General features: G+C 38.6%; 1 protein-coding gene across 2 annotated transcripts; it reads right to left on the bottom strand.

The window, feature by feature from the left end:
- Nucleotides 1–3,014: 3,014 nt before the first annotated feature.
- spats2 (spermatogenesis associated serine rich 2) lies at nucleotides 3,015–23,444 on the bottom strand. Of its 2 annotated transcripts, none has more exons than XM_044212635.1 (13): nucleotides 23,292–23,444; nucleotides 20,420–20,692; nucleotides 18,933–19,012; nucleotides 17,244–17,352; nucleotides 16,666–16,715; nucleotides 16,113–16,335; nucleotides 15,132–15,311; nucleotides 14,830–14,965; nucleotides 11,054–11,112; nucleotides 8,979–9,088; nucleotides 8,588–8,690; nucleotides 7,426–7,571; nucleotides 3,015–7,299 (listed from the first exon to the last, which is right to left on the bottom strand). In XM_044212635.1, the coding sequence occupies exons 2-13, from the start codon at nucleotides 20,442–20,444 to the stop codon at nucleotides 7,042–7,044; spliced, it is 1,479 nt and encodes a 492-aa protein (XP_044068570.1). In that variant the 5' UTR covers nucleotides 20,445–20,692; nucleotides 23,292–23,444; the 3' UTR covers nucleotides 3,015–7,041. The 2 variants fall into 2 exon arrangements, with proteins under 2 accessions (XP_044068570.1, XP_044068572.1); XM_044212637.1 differs by having other exon boundaries at nucleotides 23,288–23,408.
- Between the last annotated feature and the right edge of the window lie 105 nt (nucleotides 23,445–23,549).

The following is a 23,549-nucleotide window of genomic DNA, read 5'->3' as shown; positions in this document are numbered from 1 at the left end:
ACCTCAGAATGTGAAATGGCTTTTTTGCATAGATTGATTTACATGAAATGAAAATGAAATTAAAACAAGACGAGGACAAAGTCTCTGTTGCTTTACAATCACATATTACAGTTATATAAACAGATGTTATTAAAATGCGTTACCATCTAACTTTCACAAATCAGACTCCCATGGGTTTTACTCAAGAAAATGGCCTAATTAATTAATTAATTAGAATTAATATATTACAAGAGAAAAATTCAATACAAAACAAAAATAAATATATGAGTACGGTCTACACATCTGCTGTAAAAAGTTGATGCAAAAGTTGCCACATCTGTAGAAATATCTGAGGAGTACCTTTTACGGTTGTACATGATTTTCTTCTAAAGGCATACATGCAGTGAGTTGGTTTGTGAATGAGGAGAAGAATCTTCTTTTATCCAAGTAGACATATTTTTCCCCCGCGGTCATGACTCGTCCAAAAAAATACAAAAGTAAGAGCAGAATAATGTCCGAGGAGTGCTGTGGATGGTGACAAATGAAATTCCATATTTAACACTGAAGTGTTTCTAGCTTTGACCAAGTCATCTGTAGGAAGTTCTCAGTTTTGCATCTGTTACAGTTTGCGAAAGCATTACTCTTATGGTGACTAATTAAACTTCATTTTTGTATTTATAATATATTGTTTCCTATCCACTAATGCATATTTATAAGGTTCTTTGCACACATTTTCATAAATTAGTACTCAGTGGATCCAGAATAATATGCATTTCTATCCAGCTTTGAATTCCCCTCCTGATTCTGTTTGACTCCACGTGCTTTGTGAAGAAACTTCCTCTTCAACACTTTTGCATCTTCGATTCATTTTTGCATCAGAAATGTCACTAGGACCTCACTTTTATTTTAATTTATTTGACCTTCTCTGTGTGTAGTGTTGCAGCGTGCATTCAGAGCTGATTTGTGTGGAATTTCTCACTGATATATCTTTACAAATGAATGTGAAAGGAAATGTGCAAACATCTTGACTCAACCCTACGTAAGTGAAAAACCACCTACAAGTCTTCACTCTGATGTCCAAGCAGTGCTCCTGTGCTCAAAGTACAAGATTATCTGTTATAATCTGAAAACAGCCCAAAGGATGAATATACAATGCTACTTATTTTACCTTTCTTTTTACCAGATCTGAAGAAACACTGTTTTCTCATATTATCCCTCTACTACATATCTTTGTCTTGGGATAAGTCTTTTTGACCCCCACACCCTGTTGTTTATAAATATAATTTATATAAAATTATTATATACATTTGTATATGTTGTAATATCTGATTACATGTTTCAAATGAGGAGTTGCAGTGGGGGTAAATGTGGCTATTTAACACCTTTAAATCAAGACATTGATGCTCATTTTTAATTTTCCATTTGTTGCCTCAATGCAACTTTCTGCAGTTAGGCTACCTGTTAAGACAATAGCAAACTCAGTGATGGAGGAGTATTATTATGCAAAATGATAGTCAATGTTTTTGCTATCTACAATAATGGACACAGGTACAGGTTTTAAATGGTAAATTGACCGTACTTGCCGATAGTGAGGACTGTGAGCTTGAGGGCAGTGACATTTCTTAAACCAAGAGTGAGCCATATTTGCCATTTAGTATAGGGTGGAAGTAACGAATGGGAGGGAATAACATGTAGCCATACAAATATATTGTATTTCTCAGCCTTTGTATTTCGTATGCAGAGAGCAGAAAATCTGATGCCCACGTCACAATTCGTGCAACAGAGGGTTAATGAACATTTGGCTGCTAATTGACAGTAGTGGAAAGTAACAAAATTTACTTAAGTATAGTTTTTAGGTCATTTACTAGTATTTCTATTTTATGATACTTGATACTGCTAGTCCACCACATTTCACAGGGATTTTCTTTTATTTGACATCTATAGTTACTACTCTTCAGATGAAGATTTTACATTAAAAAATATAATAAGCTTATAAAATACAATACATTGTTGAGGATTAAGCAAGCAGTATATAATCTTTTTGGCTTGTGATCTCTTACAAACAAAAAAACAAAAGCAAGTGTCTAGTTGGGGCTACTCATGTTTCAGATGTCTGAGTTGTTAGCAGTTCCACCTAAGAGACACATTTCCCCTCTAAACTTGATGGTTTCATTTAAATAACTGTTCGAGGATCAAGAGATAAAAGTATTCAATAATTCACCAAAAAAAAAAGAGAGAGCAAAGATTAGAGAAACATGTGTATCAGAACTTTTCCTCTCCCATTAATCATTTCATTTCTCAGGATGGGAACCACTGGACTAAACTACCAAACTGTGTATAAAGTAGATAAACTAGCTCTATGTCAACCAGCTACAACTGTAACAATAATGTAATGTATAATAATAATAATCAGTCCCAGGAGCCATTTTTTTGCTTGATAACATTTTACTGCTAATACTTTTTTTTTTTTTATAAATACGGCTATTTTCCTTAAGTAGGATTATGAATGCAGGACTTTACTTGTACTACTGTTACAAGTAAACATACAACATTACATTGTTGTATTGGTACTGTTACTAAAGTAAAAGATCTGAATATTTCTGCCAGCACTGCTGATGGAAGAGATCCTACACCAAACCTCTCTCAAATAAATCACATTTTAACGTTTTCTAAGAGTAATGGTGCCCTCTGCTGGCTGCACATGTATTGTGTGTATGCTTTAATGTTCAATTATTGTTTTGATCTAGTTTACCCTCATTACTGCATTGTAGCCACCAGTGTTCACCTAAAATTATTGCGTTTTTTTATTTGCAAACTTGCAGCATGTGGAGTCAAAAACAGTAAATATGTTTATGAATTACTTCCCAACCCCTGCAGCTGTACACCTGGACATCCTAGGGTCACTTACTTTGCTACATGTGCAGACATGCTGGAAAACCTCACTGTTACCTCTGCTTCATCTCCTGGTTTGCTTACATGCAGTCTGGTGGATAGATACATGTGGACACTAGTACAAAAATCAAACAGACAGTCAGTACTGCAAACTGTTTATTCGTAGTAAATGAAAAGTGTGCAATTCAGTGAGTGGAAGAAAGAAAGGAGAGGGGTGTCGGGGACGGTCGATGTCTTTGGTCCATATTTTGGTGGAGGGGGATGTCAATGAATCGGTGGGAGACAAGAAAAGGCACTTGAGTTTACAGTTGTCTCAGAAAAGGTGTCTTGAGAAGAAGGACAGAATCTACTGGAAGAATGAATGAACTAGATATTTGAACCTCCATAATGCCTAATATGAATATCACATACAAAATGCCCCATGTGAGCACAAAATTATATAGCTACATATATGTATATACAGTAAGGAAACCAAAAACAAAGTGGGGTGGGAAGAAGAAGAAAAGGTGAAGTGTTGGATTTATCCGCTTTGGAATTCTTTACAGGCCGAAGAAAGAAAAAGGCAGCAACTTTAAAAATAGGATGAAATCACTTCTTTGGCGACAACTTAATAATCCTAGGGGTTGGAATGTAAAACAACAAAAGTGGTTAAAGTGAGATGGACAAAATCCCAGATGAGAAAACGACTCTCCTTGAGTCTTGATTTGAACAAGTCCAGCACCTCCAACTACTAGAGGTATGCTGGAATAAAAGCGGATTGGTACATCCTCCTGCCATCATTAAGCAGAGAACTGGTTGAGGAATTTTGTACAATTTTCCCCATCAACGTCAGTCAATAAAAATCTTTGTGACATTATAACAAAGTTACCACCTCTGAAAGCATTTAAATTAATGGTTTGACATTTTAAGAAATCTACAATACTAAACAGAGCGGCCGGTTAGCTTAGCTTAGCACAAAGACTGGAAACGGGTTAAAAGCGAGCCTGGCTGTCCAAAGATAACAAAATCCAAGCTCACAAATTAACACGTTATATATATATATCTTTCTTTGTTTAATCCGTACAAAAACTGAAGTGTAAAAGCGACAATTCGCAGTTTTACGGAGGGTTATGTGCCGGACTATTTCTTGGCTCTGAGCAGTTGCCAGGCAACCAGCAGAGACTCCAGGAAGTCACCGATTGCAGCCAAGAAATAGTCCGGCACATAACCTGCTGTAAACGGTGAATTGTCGTTTTTAAACTATGTGTGGCGTAAACAAACGAGATATAACATGTTAATTAGTGACATTTAGAAGTGCTGGTAGGCGGATTTTGTTATATTAGAACAGGAAACAAAGTCGTTTCATAGCCCCGTTCGGGACTGTTTAATTCACTGCGTCGGTGTGGTTCCACAGAAAAGCTCAGGTAAGCGGCTGTGCGCTGCAATTTTAATGGAGGTGGGGCGGTTAACCAGATGTACAATTTCCAAAATAACCAGTTAGTCTTCATCCTTTAAAGTCTTTTCTCCTGTGATACCGAAAAACAGTTTGAAACCACTCGCAATAAAGCATAAATGTCACCTTTTTGTGGCTTGTTTTAAATCCGTTTTCTAGCGCTGCGTCTTCTTCGCCTCATTGTAGTGTGCCAAGTCGTAATGGACTCATCACTGCCCCCATGAGGGCGGCAAACACACTGCAACTACGGAACCGCAGTTGTAATAGGTGTTTGTCCCCAACGACCACAAGGGGCAACAATGAGCCCATTCTTCACTCGAAAATATACTTCGACAAGCACAAAAGGTGACTGTATGTTTTATCGAAAGTGTTTTCAAACTGTAAGAAAGGGAATGAGCTTATTTCTCAAAATGTCATACTATTCCTATAAGTCAAAAGGCAACCTATATGTGTGTCATTACAGCACATATTTACCAAAGACTGCAAACAAGTTAGTGATCTTTTCTCCACAATATTCACTACTATAAATACTGGAGTAAGGATTTTTTTTTTTAATCTCAAATAATAAACATCTCCCTATAATCAGGAAACCCACAAAGAAACAAAAAGGGGGGAGAGAGAGAGAACATAATATTTCAAATTCATTTTTTCTAAAAGTCTGCTCAAGGGAAGACGACACATTATGAAGAAGATGCAGCAATAACGTAACAACCAGTTTTACACTACATCCTTGCAGCTCCACATACTTGTATGTACATAACTACAAGATGATAAGACACGAGGAATCACCAGGGGTCCCTTTCCCTTAATAAGAGCCCACTGCGAGAAAACAAACAAACAGACTGTGTCAAAAGATCAGCAATGAGGTATTCACCAGCTTTTTGTTCACAAACTGTGGACCCTACAATGAGACTGACCCCAACAACAGCCTTGAAGCGTCTACTTGGCAGCCTTAGAAAAAAAAAATCTGTGAATTCGATACAACCTTCCAATGCATTCATCAGTTTGATCATTTTTTACTTTCACAGATGAGATAAAGTATATAAAAAAGGGGAAGAAAAGATTTGCATCTTATTCTCACATATATTCACAAATCGCACATCTGCTCTACAAGTACCATCTGATTAGAAAGCCGTCATGATGCAGACATCCATGTCTCTAGAAAGGCAAATGTGAAGTCTCTCTGTGACTAAAGGCAAGCACGTCATTAATATGCCATTTGTGTGCATATAACAAAACACAAAGAACAAACAGTGCGTGTGGAAGAAAATCCATCTGAATTAATGTCGAGAACTATAAACCAGCATGTGGACAGTTTCCTTTGTTGAGTTTTATCATTTAACATTATTCTACAAAAGGTAATGAGCCCTCTCTTTGTTATAAAATAATGGACAGCAAGCCGAGAACAGCAGCACACACGATAGCCCCGTTGGCCAGTGGGAGGGCGATACATCATGAGGGCCTACACCAAACCTCCCTCAAATAAATCACATTTTAACGTTTTCTAAGAGTAATGGTGCATACACTGCCTTAGGCAATATTTAAAGAAATAGTTTGACAATTTGGGAAACGCGCTTATTCGCTTTCTTGCAGAGATAGATAAGAAGATACCACTCATGTCTGCATGGTAAATATGAAGCTACAGCCAGCAGCTGATTAGCTTAGCTTAGCATAAAGGCTGGAAATAAGGGAAACAGCTAGCTTTGCTCTGCCTGGCACACAACCCCCCATAAAAAAACAACTTTTAGTTTTTACACCACAGTTTTTGCACAGAATAAACAAACAAGGATAGAAAGTGTTAATTATTGAGCTTTGGAGGTGCTGGTAGGCCAATTTTGTTACACTAGGACAGGTAACAAAGCTGTTTCCACCTGCTTCCAGTCTTTATGCTAAGCAGCTACTGGTGATGGCTTCATATTTAGCATACGGACATGAGTGGTACTGATCTCATCTAACTCTTTGCAAGAAAGGGAACGAGCTATCTCTCAAATGTTGAACTATTCCTTTAAGAGGACAACCGCAGTTACTCTCAAACGCATCGAAGTCCTAGCGTTAACTTCCCTATTGTTTTGTAGAAGACATATGAAAAGCTCTGGATTATAGTTTGATATGTTTAATTTTGTACCTTGTAAAGATTAATGATAGTCTGTAGTGTTGATTGCATGTCTACTCTCCTGATGACAAAAATTAATGCTGGAACTACTTTTGCGCTTTCACAACGCTTTCCACGGTGAAGGCATTGAAATGATTCAGGGAGACGAGAAGAAAAAAAAAGATCTGAGGTGCAAATCGGAGAGCTGACATAAGCCACAGCAAAAATAGAAATAGTACTAAGAGTTCAACTTCCATAGTGCACAGATTGTTGCAGGTAGTCCTATCAGTCTCTGGCAGACTGCTTAACTTCTAAAATTAATAACAGATACTGACAATAGCATAGCAATGAGATCTCTCAAAGGGGGCCTAAAGATAGAAGCTGTTACCTTAGTCAGGATGGGGGAAATGCAAAAGGAAGAGCGATTACAGAACAGTGAGAGCTTTTAAAGTTTGAGGGATGAATAGATTGATGCAGAGAGGTGGCACTACAGCTCAACCGACGGAAATATGTAAACTTGTATTCTATTCTTCATTGAAAGAAGTTAGTAGGGGGGAAGAGCGTGTAGGGTATGGGGAGGGTATGGAGAGGGGAGGGAAGTGCAAGGGTTAGTAGATGGGTTTGACTGAGCACAGGATTTCCAATGTCAAGGGCAGTGCGTCCGCGGAGGCCGTTGGGGCAGCCCGTTATGAGAGGGTCGGTCTTGGTTGTAGGAGGACGTGGAGGAACGGGAGGGACCTCTCAAGTTGTTAGAGTGATGTAAAGTGGGACCAGAAGAGCCACCGTCACTCTGGTAGTGGTGGTTAGCACGACTGGCATTCCTGTCATGGTAGGAACTGCCATTATACCGCTGACCCGAGTGATAACCTTGTCCCTGGAAAGTACGCCTGTTACCTTGGAAAATCTGAGAGGAGAATTAAAAGTCAGAATTATCTGAATTATTATTTACATTGATAAAGTAAATCAACATCTATGAACTATGAGGCAGCTTTATGGTCTGAATGTTCGACAAACTGCTTTTCCAGCTGACCTGTTTGTTTGGTGGAGGGCGGTTTTCACTGGGGATGCTTTGGGTCTGGGTGGGAGGAGGAGTTTCCAGCAGGCTTGGGCTGGCGACAGAAGAGGACGTGGAGCTACAACGGGACCGATTTGAGTAGCCTGTACGCGGATGGTAAACTGTAAAAGAAACAAGGTCAATCACAAACAGTATAACCTGGGACCTGTCTCATGAAGCAGGCTTGCTAAATTAGCTTGATAACTGCACTGAGTAAAACCCATAAAAGCTATTTTTTTTGCCTGGTCTATATTTTGGGATTTGAAGGTGTTCTGGGTTTTAAGGCCCTGCTTACACAGTCAACAACTTTGAGAGAAATGTGGTGAAATCTTTGGTCGTCAATAAAAAACTATGGTCTTAATTTGTACTGAGAAACATCCACCAACGGCTGATATAGAGCTTTAGGGACGAACGACAGGCTGCGCCAAAATTCTCAATTTCTGACACTATGTGACTGTTGCTACGTTTACAAACCAACCACAGAATACAGCATGAAATGACGCAGATGGTGAGCTAGCATAATGCTAGTGCTAAAAACATTTGACTCAAACTCAGCAAAATCGGCATTTCATGTTGCCCTCCAGCTTCACACACACAATACATAGAAGTGTCAGCCCTATGGCCAGAGCAAGTATGAATAGGTGGACCTTGAATTAGAAAAGGTTGAGAACCCCTGAGCTATACTGTGTCTACAGCAGAGTATGGGAAACTTTTAACCACACAGCTGGCAGCCAAACCAACATGGATGCATCTGAGAAGATAGAATCATTTTGTTAAAATTAAACAGAAGGTTTCTGAAGGGGGAAAAAGGTGTTTTATTGAACACAATTAGTCATCTTTTTAGCTTTGTCTATTTCTTCTCTAATTCATTTAAAATGGCACACATTTTGGCATATAATAATTAGTTTATTAGCTACTGTCAGTGTACTTCCAGTCTGCTGACAAACTGCTGTAATTGTGGGCATCTCAGCCATGACCTTATAAAATGCTGAAACAGCAGAAATGCTTGGAAGGTGTTGGGGAAGGTGTTTGTTATTATTCAGGATTAATAAAATGGGGAAGGGGAGTATTTTCAGAAATTTTCACATGAACACAAATTAAAAAAAGAAGATAAAAACAGACGAACAGGATATTGTACCTGATCCAAACCCTAAGATGCTCGTCTTCAGCGGTTCAAGATCAAATGTAAATCTTACAGCTTTCCCAAGGTCCTCATCATATTTACGCTCACTCACAAAGTGCTGCAAAAAAAAAAAAAAAAGAGAGAACCAAATTATATTAAATCACCAGCATGCTCCAAAATGTATTTATTTATTAAAATATTTCACTTTGCTGTTTTCTTTCAATTATTTGTGCTTGTGGTTCACCCTGGAAAAGATAAAAACTCGCTACAAATGAGCTTTTTAATTTGCTTTCAATTGTGGCTCAATGATTAACACCCACTTCACATTTAGTCAGCTGTGTACTGAGCCAAACACTGAGAAAGAGACAGATGAGGCCAAACTGGAGCAGCAGTGTTGTTAAAGCACCTTGATGTCTGCGCGCAGTTCAGTCAACTGCTCCTCAGACATGGATGCAGACTGGTCTGTCAGCCGTCTGAGCTCCTCTGCTCTCTTCTGCCGGGCGTCTAAAATCGACACTGTAACACAAACAAAAAATGTGATCTTTAACAGGTATAAAACTGGTTTTAGTGAACGCTGTCTGTTTTATGAAACCAACAAAACCATCAATCCTTTTTGTGCACGGCGTCCCTGTTTCAGAGTGCAGTAAAAATTCAATGTCCAATTAAGAGGTAACTCATTAATCTGCCGATTATTTTCTCAATTGTTTGGTCTATATAATAGAAACAGAAAATAGTAAAAAAAAATATGTCCTTCACAAACCCACGGTGGTGCAGTCAAATATCTTCTTTTCAGTCTTACTACTAATACTCCCTACAATCCCAGTAAGTTTCGTTTCCCTGTGAGAACTCAGCTGTAGACTTTTGAAATGACAAGTACAAAGTGCAGCTTACTCAGCATCTGAAAAGGTCAAAGATAAAGCTATTTTCAAATCAAGATAATGTATATGTGCTAATGTGAAGCCACATAAGCAACTGACACAAGTGTCATTACACACTAAAACACATTTTTCTACATATTTAAACTCTGTTAATGTTTTAATACATTTGATCTGAACTTCAAACAAAGGAGCATGTAAATCTACATACAGTAGCTATTCAATCACTTCAAGAACAGTGTTACATGTCTACTTAAAACACAATTCATCTTGTGACTTGTGAGGAAAAGCTGATAAAACGTAGCATCTCTTCTATGATGGATGCCTCCCTGTATGATGCTGAATATCTGTGCAAAACAGAGAATCACAGAAGTGCTGTTTTCTGATCCTGAAGGACACATGTACCTCTGTTTTAGATATACATATTAGACTATAGTAAAGCTGAAATGATTTGTTGGTTAATTGATTAGCTGATTGACAAAAAGTCAAATCACCTATTTTGATAATCGATAGTCATTTTTCAAGCAAAAATACCAAACACTTCCAGCTTCTCTAATGTGATGATTTGCTGTTTTTCTCCATTTAATTTTGGTTTTGGACTGTTGCTCGGACAAAACAACACATTTGCAGACGTCACCTTGGGCTTTAGGAAACTGTGCTGGACATTATTTATTTTTTACTATTTTATGGCATTTTATAGACCAAATGATTAACTGAAAACATTATTGGCAGATTAATCAATAATAGCTGAAACAATGAATTCATTAGTCAAACAGAAAATTAATCTGCAACTATTTGATGATCGATTAGTTGTCCAAGTAATTTTTTCTATCAAAAAAAAAAAAATGTAAAATTATTTTAATTGAGCAAATACTTGGCAGATTATTTGTTAATTACAATAATCATTAGTTGCAGCCCTAGACATTAGTACCTGGTGGTTCCTACAGTACCACAGTAAGGATCATTATATCCTGGATTGTACCAAACAAAACTGAAAACAACCTCTCTTGTATATTCAGAGCTGTTTATCTTTTCCAGCATGAGGAAAAAAAGGTTATAAGGGAAACCAACAGTTAACACAAATGTAACACAGGAAGCAGATTCATAGAAGATACATTTTGAGGAAACCTGGTTTTTGTAATGTCGAAAAAAATACTAGAGTTCCTTCGTTTTCCTCTCAATTCCCCACACATCTTCCACAAAGACAGCATTGAGTCTCCCTTGACACCTGACACTATTCACTTTTTCCAAGCCTGAAACACACAACACTCTAAACTGAGGACAGAATGAGAGAGAATGGCCTACTTCTACAAATATGCAGTCTTGCTCTGTCATGTTACAAACACATGTACGTAAACACACACACACAATGGTATGCTCTATGTATATAAGGATACCCTGAGGGCACCAGTGCAGTCCAGAAGAAACTGGGACTTGCTGTTCCAAAACAATCTCTTTTACTTCCTCTCTGTAGGTAATTTAGGTCAGACTCTCCAAGCCCTTGAGTCAGGTGATCATATTATGTGAAGAATACTAACAGCTCCTGGGCGGTATGTGACAAGCAGGGTTTTGGTTCAGTCTACATACTTGAAAATACAGTACTTACTGGACTCTGCTTTCACTTTGTCCATTTCTCCCAGTAGAGTCACTTCTCTGTCCATTAAACTAGAAAAAAAGAGATAAGATGATAAGAAATATTGTGAACGCTAACTTTGCACTGAGATTACGAAGCAATTCCAATAACATTAAACAAAGAGGTGGCTGCACACTTTCCGATCAGAAATACAGCAGCGTCAGTGAATGACAATGCAAAACAGCAAGTGCAATACAATTAGCACAAGATTTAAGCATTAATACATGAAAATAAATTCTATACTGTGTGATATTAGCAGTAACATTCTGTAATTCTCTCCTTGTGCCATAGATCAGCATACGAGTGCCTTTATCACATCATAAATTATAACCTTGAGAGTATTATTGGTATTATACTACAGTTTAGGGTGCTCAGCAGCTACTAAGACACAAAAATCTGCGGGAGAAAGTTAATTTAAATTATGCAAAGAAAAATTGTTCCATGAAATTGGTGACTAGTAGAATGGGTAGAAGTGATGAGTGAAATATTGCTCAGGTACCCTATGGAGTTTTTGATCACTAGTAGCACTATGGAGCAATGTTTTTAAGAGTGGGTCCCTGTTTTGTTTGTGTTGTGCACGCGCACAAGCATACAGGCGATGCAATACACATTCCTGCCGCCGTTTTCACGGTTGGTGGTGGTAACGAGTGAAGAAGCGTACCAATGCGCTTGCAAAGGCAGTGACAAAGAAGACTGCCAGCAAGCAAACGTGGATGTAAACGATGCAGTAGTGGAATTATTTAAAAAAAAATTGGCTTTGCAAAAGTTTTATGAGGAATATGTTTACATACATCACGTGTGTTTGGTCTCAAGGATACACACAATGTGTCAGTAAAAGTACATGACTTTGTTTACAAGAAAACTCCATGTGGTACCTTTATGGCCTCAGTGTACTACAGTGTCTGAAACCCACGTTTATGAGTGAAATTGGGGCGGGAGTTTGCATCTGACATTTTTATAATTTTCCGAAGGCACTTAAACAATCGGGCCCCTTTACGCAGCAATTGGCCAGGTGTGCCAAGGTGAAATAGTATGCAGGTTTTGAACTTCTCCCTTAGGCTCTCTCCCCTCCCCCTATTCTTTACAAAATTACTTCCATCCCTTCTTGATGCCTTTCAGTGTTAACAAGTATGGCAATTAGGAACACATTTAAACCATGGATGTGTTAAGAGAACTGGATACTGTGCTCCAAAATGGCACCCCATTCCTATATAAGCCGTTCAGTGAGAGCTTCCTCACATTTCCACGTTTTTTTTAACCCATACACCATGTGCACTTGAATCCTTCCTTGGCTAAGCTGGTCGAGAGCAGGCGTGTGGGAGACTTCTTTTGGCAAAGTCATGAATGGCATGAAATTATTTACTGATACAGCTTTTTGAGAAATTTTATTGGCCCTATTGGACCAAATTCTGATAATACAATTTCGAGTAATTTCGAGGTGTCTGACTCTCAGAAAAACAACAGCTCCTTTTTATTATTGTAAGTATTTGGGGGAAAGTGTGTCTAACATGATCCTGCTACCAACTACGTCAAAAAAATAAAAATAAAATAAAAAAAATAATCACCTCACAGTCCAACATTGTTCTTGGGGGTTTGGTATAAACACTTCAGCCTTTAGAAGGTTGGACGACACATTATTTGACCTAGTTAAAGCCTACTGAGGTCTTTACAGTCATGATCTCTCCCTGCCTCTGGTGCAGCATTAAAACGACTCTGAATAGCAGATACCCACAAGTTACGTGAGTGAGTAACTATACTGTATTTTTGACATCTTGGCAAATTGGCTTGGCTTCATTGGCATGAATTAGAAACTTGGCATTTTTTATTAACTATCTGTGGCTGATTGACAATTACTCAGATACTCATGTTGATATCTATTTTTTTCCAATAGAAAATCCAATAATGCTGCTTAATTTGTGTATATTCGTTGGCGGCGCTTCATAGGTTACAGGTAAACAGAGCCAAAGTGTTCCACCTAACCGCAGTCAGACAATGTATTTTCTCCCAGAGGTTTTCTTTCATCTGTCTTTCTAGAAAGCTAAAACATGACATAAGGGGTTTCTGTCCATGTATAAGTTTGTATAAATATCTACTTCTGTACTGGCTGCTAATACATGAGCACGTTGCAATTTATTAAAGATAAAAGACAGATTATTTTTAAGCATTCAACAGAAATGTGAGTCTTAGCCACAGAAGTGCTGTCAGAGCCTCAAGGGAGCTAAACAGTGTGGAACACTAACAAAACAATCTGTCCTTTATCTTTGTTAAAATGACAAAGTGCTCAGCTTTTACAAGCCAGTGCGTTGGTGGTGGGGAGCTAAGAGTGGTGGTAAATGGATTTCTCCTTTAGCTTAAAATATTGACAAAAAACCACAGCATCATGTTTCAGCTTTTCAGAGAGAATAATGAAGGATCTCTTTATGAGAAAACACATACTAATAACACTAGAACTTGTGCCGTTAATAAAAAATATACATATTTTAGGAATACACACTATCAGAATGCAGACTTTTCTCTTTCAGCTTGTGGTTTTCTGACGCAATAAATTAATGTTTTGGAGTTTAGTATGCTAATCTTCGTCCTTCTACAATAAATTAGCTAGTGAGCTACTTATGCTCTGCTAGCATCCTCAGCAATGACCAAATTCTCATAAGAACCACCAATAATAATCAATATTACTGGTAATAAGAGGTGAACCTAGATTTTGTCTTTTGTATGCTAGTAGTATCTATGAAATTTGTAAGCTAATCACACTTGCACTGTGCTGGCTTAGAAGTATTAGTAATATGTACAGCCTTGTGCTTAAAGCTTAAAGACAAACTAATAAAAACAAAATGATTACAGTACTTTAGTTATGTATTAATGGTTGTAATAGTTGTGAAAATGCAGAGCCCTGTCCCAGTGTCATCAAGTAGGACTAAGGTAAGAAAAATGACCTTTGGACTCAGTGATGGTGCAGCTAAATCTATAAAAATGCAATAACACTTTAGTAAACATGCAACATGAACTGAAGAAAAAAAAAAAATTATAAAAATTCTAGGAACACAAATAGCCCTTCTTGACCAAATAATTTCAGGAACTGTGTACCCGGAAGAAGTAAACTCTGGAACTAAAAGTCCCCTTTGTGCATTCCTGTTTGTGCTTCCACTGCATCTGACGAACCGTGAAATGTAGGCAAATTAGACAGATAAAAAAAAAAACGATGGCAGCATTTGAAACGCAGTTTTCACTCATAAGGAGACAACAGCACTCATGTTGATCTTTGTATTTATTGTTGCGAGTTGAATGTAATGAATGTTTGACAATGAGACAAATGCAGAGGTGGGGACGAGACTGAAAACTCCTCTTCTTCACTTGCTTTGTCACCTCATCGCTGCTCCTTTTCTCTCTCATTCACTGGCTAGCTCTCTCACTTCTCTCTTTTTAACTAGTCAGAAGCCGACCACAGAGTTAACCTTGTACATAAACAACAAGAAATGTCCACCTCTCGTCCTACTAGCGTACAAGTTGTAGTTGCCACGGCATCTGTGTTTGACAAATCAGTGATGGTCAGCCCAGCAAGCCCCGCCCCTAAAGTTCCTGAACCATTAGAAAGTACTACCACTGGAGAACATTTTTAGCATCTTGAACAATCACACAGAAACTGCGGTGGAAACACCCTACAAAAGGTGTTTTCTTATAATATTTTATCACCTTAAGATTCAACTGTAGCCATAACCAGAGGCAGATTTTAGAAGAAATGTACACACCAGCTCTGGAGCTCAGCAAACGTCTGCTTCATCCTCTTGATTGAAGAGTCCATCTCCTCCTTGACCACCATCCTGTAGCGAGTCAGCGAGGCAGTGCATCTCTGCAGGTCCTTCACAGAGCGGTCAATGTTGGAAGCTGAGGGGTAGACATTAAACATGACATAGGCGCATGTTGCAGAAGAAGTGCTACGAAGTGCTACTTACCCGTGCCTTGGTAACATCTCACAGTGCATTATCAATCATTGTATTCTTACAATAAGATCATTTGCGGGGGGAGGGTGTAAGAGAAATGGAGGACTAACCTATCTTCTTGGCTCCTGATGATCCTTGCTCATCAGTGGTGGGTGCAAATAAGGGAGTGGGTGGATGTGAATTTGAGCCTGGCCTGTGTCGGGTCTTGTTGCCTTTGGGACCCTGATGATTCCTCCCTCCTTGCTGTAAGGCGGGACTTGGAGCGCTACCTTGACTTTCTGCTTCTGCACCTGTGAGAGGACAGATTACTTTAAAACAAGTAAGCAGTTTCTAAACTAACTTTCCTGAAAATTGCCTAAAATAGAGAAGAGCCAGAATAGTCAACAAGTCGGTCAGCAGCAAAGAAAAACACTTTTAAAGGAAGAGAAAATGGTGGGATCTGATATGATAATTTGTAGAAATAAAATTTGACAATTTGGCATATAGCAATAAATTACAGAACAATATGTCCAGTCACACAAAGTAACACAGAAAAGACATTGGGCCTCACTGAAGAAGCTCAGAAACAATAGCTCCCGGAGCTTCTCTCTACTGTTTACTTTCCCCTGGCATTTAGTTTACTATTGCAACCATTTCGTCCAATAAAAATGTATCAAAGAGGGAAAATAAAGGTCTCTGAGCTAACAAGCTTGCCAACATTCAGTTAGCAAACTCATTAGCTTGTTAGCTAACTGGACAATAAGTTCACAGTTTAATAAAAAGACATATCTGTACCATGGACTCCTGTCTGCAAACCACTGTGTAAATGGTGCAACACAGCTAAAAAGCTACAACAGCTTCCTCTATTTTGGACTCTCCGTCCCCTCAAAGGTCAGCACTGTCAGGACAACCTGACAAGTTGAACTCTACGCAGAACATTTAGTCCTGGAATAGTTTCTTTTTAAATAGTGATCAGAGCAGACTTTTACATATTCATACTATCTATGCAGGTTTTTTGAAGCAGGTAATCCACATTCCAGCAAGACAACTGAAAAAAAGAATGATATAGAAATCCCTCTTTTGCCTTCATCATTTATCAGAGCTGTGATTACCGGTGGTTTCGGATGTAGTGGGTTCAGAGTCCAGCTCAGCTGCATCCAGGGAAGCGGAGTCCAACTGTTCACTCAGAGAATCAAGTGACTCTCCATCCACTGCCGATCCGTTGGCATGAAAGCCGTTCATCTCATCCTTGCCCTCCTCAGGCGATGTGGTCTCAGGTGGAGCAGGCTCTGCTGAGGCCTCTGGCTGAGGCTTGGGCTTCTTTTTCTTCTTGGGCTGTACATAGAGATAATGGACAAAGAGAATTTAAACAAAGATGTTTGGCATTGATATCTCCTATCCTAATCAGAGCTGTGACTTGGACCAATTCAGAACACACACACACACACACACACAGAAATGTTTTCATTTAAGCTAAAGCTGAAATACAAGTTTTCAGATGCCACTTCCCTGCCTTAATCTATAGTTTACAATTAATGAACGGCACTTTGAACATCTAATTTTAGGCAGTACAGCAATTACTTTCAAATACTTCAAAACTAGGGCTGACATAAATATGCTGACTCAACAAAGAGACATTCAAGATGCAGGCTTTCTGGTTCGCACCTTCTTTTTGCCGGTGACATTCCACTCCTTCAGGATCTCAACTGCACTGCCTGAGGTGTAAAGCAAACACTTATGACGAAGGTACAAAGTGACACATGACAGACGTAATACCCATCTCATTATCTGAATGACCTGAGGCGTTGTTTAGATACCGCTAAATAAAAAACAAAGCAGTGTGATGTTCAGGGACAACCTTCTTGTTCTATAGTTGAACTTGCAAACTAAAAAAAGGCATGCAAATGACACTCAAACTTCTGAATGCAAAGCATGGCATGCATGTTCAAGGTCATGTTGAGTACAAGCAATGTGGGCGGCATGCCAGGACAAGTGCTGAAAATACATTATGATAGAATTAACAGATAAGGTGCATCACATAACACTAGCAAACATAATATAGGTTATCGTAAATCTTTTTCTTCCTGTGGTGTAATTATCACTGTCTTTAAGGCATAATTGTTCTTAAATATGCAATACTCCCAGTTTTATGGGATCGTGTAATTGCAATAACAATTACTAAAAGAAGCTGTGAGTGCCAATAATTTCCCATTGTGGAGGTCTAACACGTGATGTCCTCATACCTTCTAAGAAAGCTTGAACGGCCTTGTCAACACAGTTCTCAAAATGCTGTAACACCAGCACAATTTCATTGTTACTTTTGTTGGGGACAACCGCCCTGACAGCACTGATCTGTGAAAAGAAGCGCAAAAGTATAAGAGGAACAGGTTTTAATATCATCTCAAAAAACACTCAAGGTGACTCAACATTTACTGTAAATTCACAATGAAGGTGTAACATTTAAATAACAATTGGCTTAAGGACACAGCAATGTACTCTAATTTCTCTTTCATTTACTACAAATGTAGAAATACACAAATGTTTTATAAGTCGGTTTTATTTTTTGCAAACAAAAAGACGTGTATACAAGCCAGCACCTCCAATGCAAATATTCACAATTTTAACATATCAATTTATTATTATGTTTTGGACAGCTATCCATAACTCACGTCATTGTTTTTAAAAACAAAATATTTGTTAGTAGTTTTGGCACTAATTCTTCACTGCCTCTTACATTCAGTGTAACAAAAGATGTGCTTTAAAGCATGAAAACCCCACAAAGAATTTGAATTGGAGTGCAAAACCAAAAATAACCTGCCATGAAAACATGACACCACAGTGAAACTCTGTGCTGTCCCATTTTCCTTAAATTGCTCCATTATAGATTAAGAGCTTTAAAGAAGACAAGACTCATCATGAGATTACTTATACCTCAAGCAAAGTCATTTTCTCATGGGATTTCAGGTAATCTAAGGTGTTGCGCTATTTAACACGTCAATAACTGATAGACACTGATAAATGAACTCCCATTAAGACAGGAATAACCCAAGAGTCAAGACTGGCTCTAAACACTGCATTTTTCCTTTAGCAACTGCCCTTGTGTTTACTGTTGCCAAAAAGCAGCTCACTGGGAATCTGCAGAGCAGAGCCCACAGCTAATGAAACTGTACAGTGTTTCCCCTAGGATGGGGTTGTAGCAGCGGAGGTGAAAATTTATTTTTCCCCTGTGCACGTGCACATTTTTTGTGTGTGCTGGCACTCCCTGCCGGGAGCTTTCCATGTGTTGCTTCCTCTGCTCTGGCCTCCACTCACATCTGAGCTACCCTGCCTCACCGCCTGTCCTGTCTAGTAGGAGATACAGTCAATAAAACTGAATCTGGCAACATGTAAACCACTTAAAAACTTGGTATCTCCAAAAGAGAGACCCGCCTCCCGTGCGATATTCATGTGAATTTGCAGGACTGTTTTCCCTTCAGCGAATGACAATCCTGAATTTGTGATCAGCATCGCTTGCTTCATTGTTCACATCTACCCGGTGCTCGTTGTTATAATCGTTGTGCTGACATTATCAGGTAAGCGCAAAGTTTCTCGTTTATATGCACAGGTGTGTGAACTGACCTGGATATTAAGTGTCCTGGACATTAAAGATCTAAGACAGAGCCCTCTCCTCTCCTCCAAAAAAACAAAACCAAAAAAAAAACAGCAGCGACGGTCATATTTCAAAGCCGCTGCTAGGTGCATATAGGGGAAACACTGCTGAATGTCAAGGCTTAGGAGCAAATCCACCAACAGTGGAAATGTTTAACTTTGGGAACAGATTAGAAGCCCTTGATACTACACAAATTTTGCGATTTTGTGTTTCAAATTTAACCCTTCACTAAAAAACCTGCAGGCTCTCTGTGCCAGTCGTGTGCAGTGTGTATACTTCTTACCTTCTCCTTCATCCTCTCAGCTGTTCCTCCCTGGGACATGGCCATTTTTGAGCGAGTGTCAAACACTACCCCAGAAGTATCTGGAAAAATATAACAGAAAACTAAACTCCATTGTCTGTTCAGGCCTTGAATCGTATTTGCAAACCACTGTAAGACATCATTTGCAAAACAAAACAGCCACCAGACATCTTTAGAGATTTCCTGGAAAGAGCAGTCGGCTATGTTTACGAATCCCAGTCACATTAAAATGGCAGATTTGTGCTTGTGAAGTATGGAGCCAGGACAGTGACTTTAAAATTTGGCATCGAAAATATAATTTGGCATTGAAAACAAAACGCTAACGTTAGCTGACAGCTAGCTAACTTTAGGCTCTATGTGAAAAAACAACGGCAGAGAGAAACAGACAAACTTGCGGTTTGGGAGTTCCAGGTGAACTTGTGAAAACCATCGCTGTAGATGTGCGATCACGTCAGAGGATTACTGCGGTCAAGCCAGCCTCCGTTTGGATTTTGATGCGCATCTATTCATGCAATTACGTTACCGGTGCTTGGAGCGGCTGAAACTCGTATTTCAGCAATCATTTCTCACATTTTATACCGTATTTTCTCAAATAAGTAGTAATAATAATAATAATAATAATAATAATAATAATAATAATAAGTACATTTACTTGAGTAAGAGATCTGAATAGTTCTTCCACCACTGGAAATGTACATTATGCTTAGTTGCATGCACATTATATGACAGACACCAGGAGTTTATCCACCCTTGTTTTTCCCCCCTGGCCAGTAATTGGGACTGGCCTTTATTTGTTCGTGGCAACCACCCATACTTATTTAAGAAAATACAATACAAGTCTCTTTATCCTTTTTGGCTGCTCCACGCACTGGTACTGTAACTGTATGAATAGACGTGCATGCCAAATTTTTAAGTCACTGTCCTGGATCCATAGTGAAGCCATTTGTCTTCATCTCAAGTTAAAAAAAACCTCACGGTTTCTTAAAAAAAAAAAAATAATAATAATAATAATAATCAAAGATAAAAAATAAATAAATAAATCCTTTTCAACAAAAGGTCTGAGGACATCAAAACTGATAAACTCCTACAACTGAGTATGAAGAATCATTTAAAGACATGACAGAAAAAGATATGCTTGTAAAAGTTGTTTTTCCCGTGCATGAAAGTAGGTTAATGTCACTGTAAATGTCCACAGCACTTCTCTTTATAACTATTCAAATTCACTGCTAAAGTATTGTCATCTGTTAAGAATACACTGCACATTTTAGGACTACTCAATCAGATTCCAGGTGAAAACAATTATGCACACATTTATTGTTAAAGAATTTACAACTACCTGTACCTTAAACCTTCAACTAAATGCTGTAGCCATTAAAACAAAAAAAGTGTGTTTCTACACTTAATATATAAAATAAAATATAGATTTTTATTTTACTTTCTTTTAAAAAGTTAAGAAAGCAAATACATACCCTTTTGGCTGTTTTTCTTCGCCATGTTGTCACACAGAAGTATCCGAGAAACTCTTAGTCGTATACTTCCTCAAGACTGTAATAACCCAAATATGTTTAAGCTGCTGTTCAAATAAGGGCTCCAAGTGTGGTAGCTTTCACTTTGACTTTTTATTGTTAGAGAAGACGCCAACAACTGGCAGGAGGGTTGGAAAAACGAGGTTCAGATCAGGCCTCCACCATTTAGGCAAAGATTCAGGTTTTTCTCTTGTTCTCCACCAAGTTGATCCAAATCTGTGGGGGGAAAGGGAGGAAAAAAAAAACAAAAAAAAAGCAGCTGTGTTATAAGAACCAGTGATCGAAAATGGTTTCGCGCTGTGATCTAGAAAGAAACTCTACATTTAAAGTAACTGTAGCCATGATGTATGAAGCAAAAATGCACAGATACTAAATCTCCACTTGTGTGAGACTTGAAAATATTAATGCAAATCAAATGAAATCCATTTCCCCTGGCTATTAAATATGAATGAAAAACAGATTTCAATAAGTTATTGTCTGTCTGGCAGAGCATTCTCGAAAAAATCTGCAGTTAATATTGTCCTTGGCAGAACCGCTGCATTTAGTTTGGAGAGAAAAAAAGTTAGTCCGACTGTAGAGAAACACATCTTTGAAGGGTATTTCTTTTTTCTCAGTTCTCTGCAGGAATGGTGGTTGATAATGTTATGAGGGATACACAGAATAGTCACCATGCCTTCACGGTCTGGGCCCTTTGAATGGGCTGATGATGACTCTAAATCCAAGAATTTGACACACTGACAAATGTTTTTAATAGGCATGATCAAGAACTACCTCAAGTATGTTGGATTTTCCTACAGCCAGATTCATAACTGATGGCACAAATGGTTGTTGGTGGTGCCAGAATTATAACTGAAATAAAGATTTTTGACTATGTGCCTTTGGAAACGGTTTCGCCTTGCAATGTGCTTTTCATTTTCACAGCTAATTTTTGTTACTGAAAATGAAACTGTAAAATTGGCAACCGAGGAAGCTGACTAACAGTCACACTAATAATACAGAAAGGACTTGTTTCACAAATGTTTCACCTCAAAATATACCACATCTTTTTTTTTTTTTTTTACATCTTTCTAGGAGTTTTTTTTAAATTAATTCTCTGTTTGCAAGTGATTGTTTTTACAAGTAGAGAAATACTTTTGTTCGAAAATTAAAAAGAAACATCACAAGAAAAGGAATTTTGCCATTTCTACACTTTGTAGCGGGGAAAGTAACATCTGCAAGTCTCTAAAACAATTCTTGGTTCTTCTTGGAAATGATGCCGTCACCCTGCTGAACAACAATACTCTGCTGACACCCTAAGCCCTCTTACAGACTACAGTCTAGTTTTATTATGTTCCTTCTAGTCTTAAAAATGCTTAAACCAGACCTTCAGCATTCTGGACTGATTTTTATGGGCCAGCTTTTCCCCCCTTTTAGGTTTCCCTTTCGGAGCCTGATTCTTCAGAAAGGGAAACTTAAAAAGCTGTACAAACCCACACCCTCATGTTTAGGACTTGGCATGCCACAGTCCTGGTTCCGCCACACCTTTACAGACGTCAGACTCACGTAAGTGCAATCAAAAAGTGACACAGCAGTGGCCAGTCACGCAAACAGTAGGATGCATTATGTTTGTCAAGAGGGATGGTGCTTGAATCCTCACAAGAGCGAGGTTGCCCTTGTGTTGAGCGATGCAATTCAGAAGAAGTGCTAACTCAGCACTCAAATGAAAGACTGGTGACAGAAAGTTTGCTTGAGCTAAAGAAGTCGACAAATCTAAATAAGGTGATTACAGTGTGTGAAACATCCAAGCAGAAACCAAGAGGGGCTTCTGTAACAAGCCACATACTGTCAACCTCAAACAAGGCTGCAGGGCAACAGTTTTCATGGAGGTCAAATTAAAGTTGTTTTTTTATTTTAATGACTATTACCAAATAATTTCTTCTCCTGACAGAGAGAAACCAGTAGTCTCTGTGTTCATAGCATTTCACAATTGAACATGGAGCACTTATTAATCCAGGCTAGAAAACTGAATATCCTTAATTGAAACAGGTGATGTTAGATTTTAGCTAGTTTATCAGAGAGACATCCCTGGCATCACTTGCCGCAGTTTAGCTAGCATCTTGGACAATATACTTATTCGTGCAATTCGGCTTGAAGCAGAAGTCGATTTACTGCAAAATAGCTATTAAAAAAACAACAACATATCTAAATGGACAGTGTCCTACAATCTCAGAAAAAGATACTGACCGTAGCTTTTGCGTCAAGAGCTTCACGACTAATGTTACTGACCATTAAATAGCCAACTTCGTATAAATTAGCTAACTAAGCCTGTCGGCTGGACGGTGTGAATTACATTTTGAATGTTAGCAGAATATGGAAACGTTGGATAAGCTAACTTCGAGTTGAATTTCACTTGCACAAACGGGGTCATTCGTTCATTTCAAAGCAGCCCGTTTTAACAGATTTGGCTGAAGTCCGGAGGTTACGTTAACGTTAGCTTGCTAATATTACCTAACGTTATGTGATTAGCTTTGCAAGGCTCTGCGTTGCTGACCGCTATAATTTGCCATTAACGGTAAATTCCCAAAACAACACAGACAACGACTTAATGCAGCATAAAGTATCAACGCCTTCTTTATGGATGGATCTTTGAATGCAGCCTTAGCTAGCGCGCAGCTAGCAGACTGCTCTGGCTTTTATTATTCAATGCTCTGCTGTAAGGCTACCCATCCTTTAGCTAACGGTGCTCAACTAAACAGCTAAGCTACTATTAAAGCATTAGTTTTTGCATCAGTGATTAGTTCACTGTGTTAGTAGCTGAACAATATTACATACGTACTTGGTGTTGGCAGGGAAACTGAACAGTAGATTCTGGAAAGCGCAGCTCCTACCGCCAGCCGTCTTTAATGCCAAGTAGTCTGCTGCGGGCAGTATTTTCCTAGACCAGACTCCTTCGAGGTTGCCAGGTCGGATTCAAAGAACCCCCCCTTTTAATGCATTTCAAGCGGTTTCAAGCACTTTTGATAAAAGTAAGGGTTTCCAGGCGCTGCCAAAATGGCTTGAGACCAAGGCACTTAATTTATATAAGACTTCTATA

Source organism: Siniperca chuatsi, linkage group LG10 (assembly GCF_020085105.1).
Source record: "Siniperca chuatsi isolate FFG_IHB_CAS linkage group LG10, ASM2008510v1, whole genome shotgun sequence".
In the NCBI taxonomy this organism is placed as follows: Eukaryota; Metazoa; Chordata; class Actinopteri; order Centrarchiformes; family Sinipercidae; genus Siniperca; species Siniperca chuatsi.
This window is presented reverse-complemented; position numbering and strand designations above follow the sequence as displayed.

Coding starts and splice junctions, on each gene's coding strand:
- spats2 (XM_044212635.1), bottom strand. CDS start 20,444: ATGGCGAAGAAAAACAGCCAAAAGG. Junction 16,716..17,243: donor CGTTCAAGCTTTCTTAGAAG/GTATGAGGACAT, acceptor TTTACACCTCAG/GCAGTGCAGTTGAGATCCTG. Junction 15,312..16,112: donor CACTACATCCGAAACCACCG/GTAATCACAGCT, acceptor GTCCTCTCACAG/GTGCAGAAGCAGAAAGTCAA.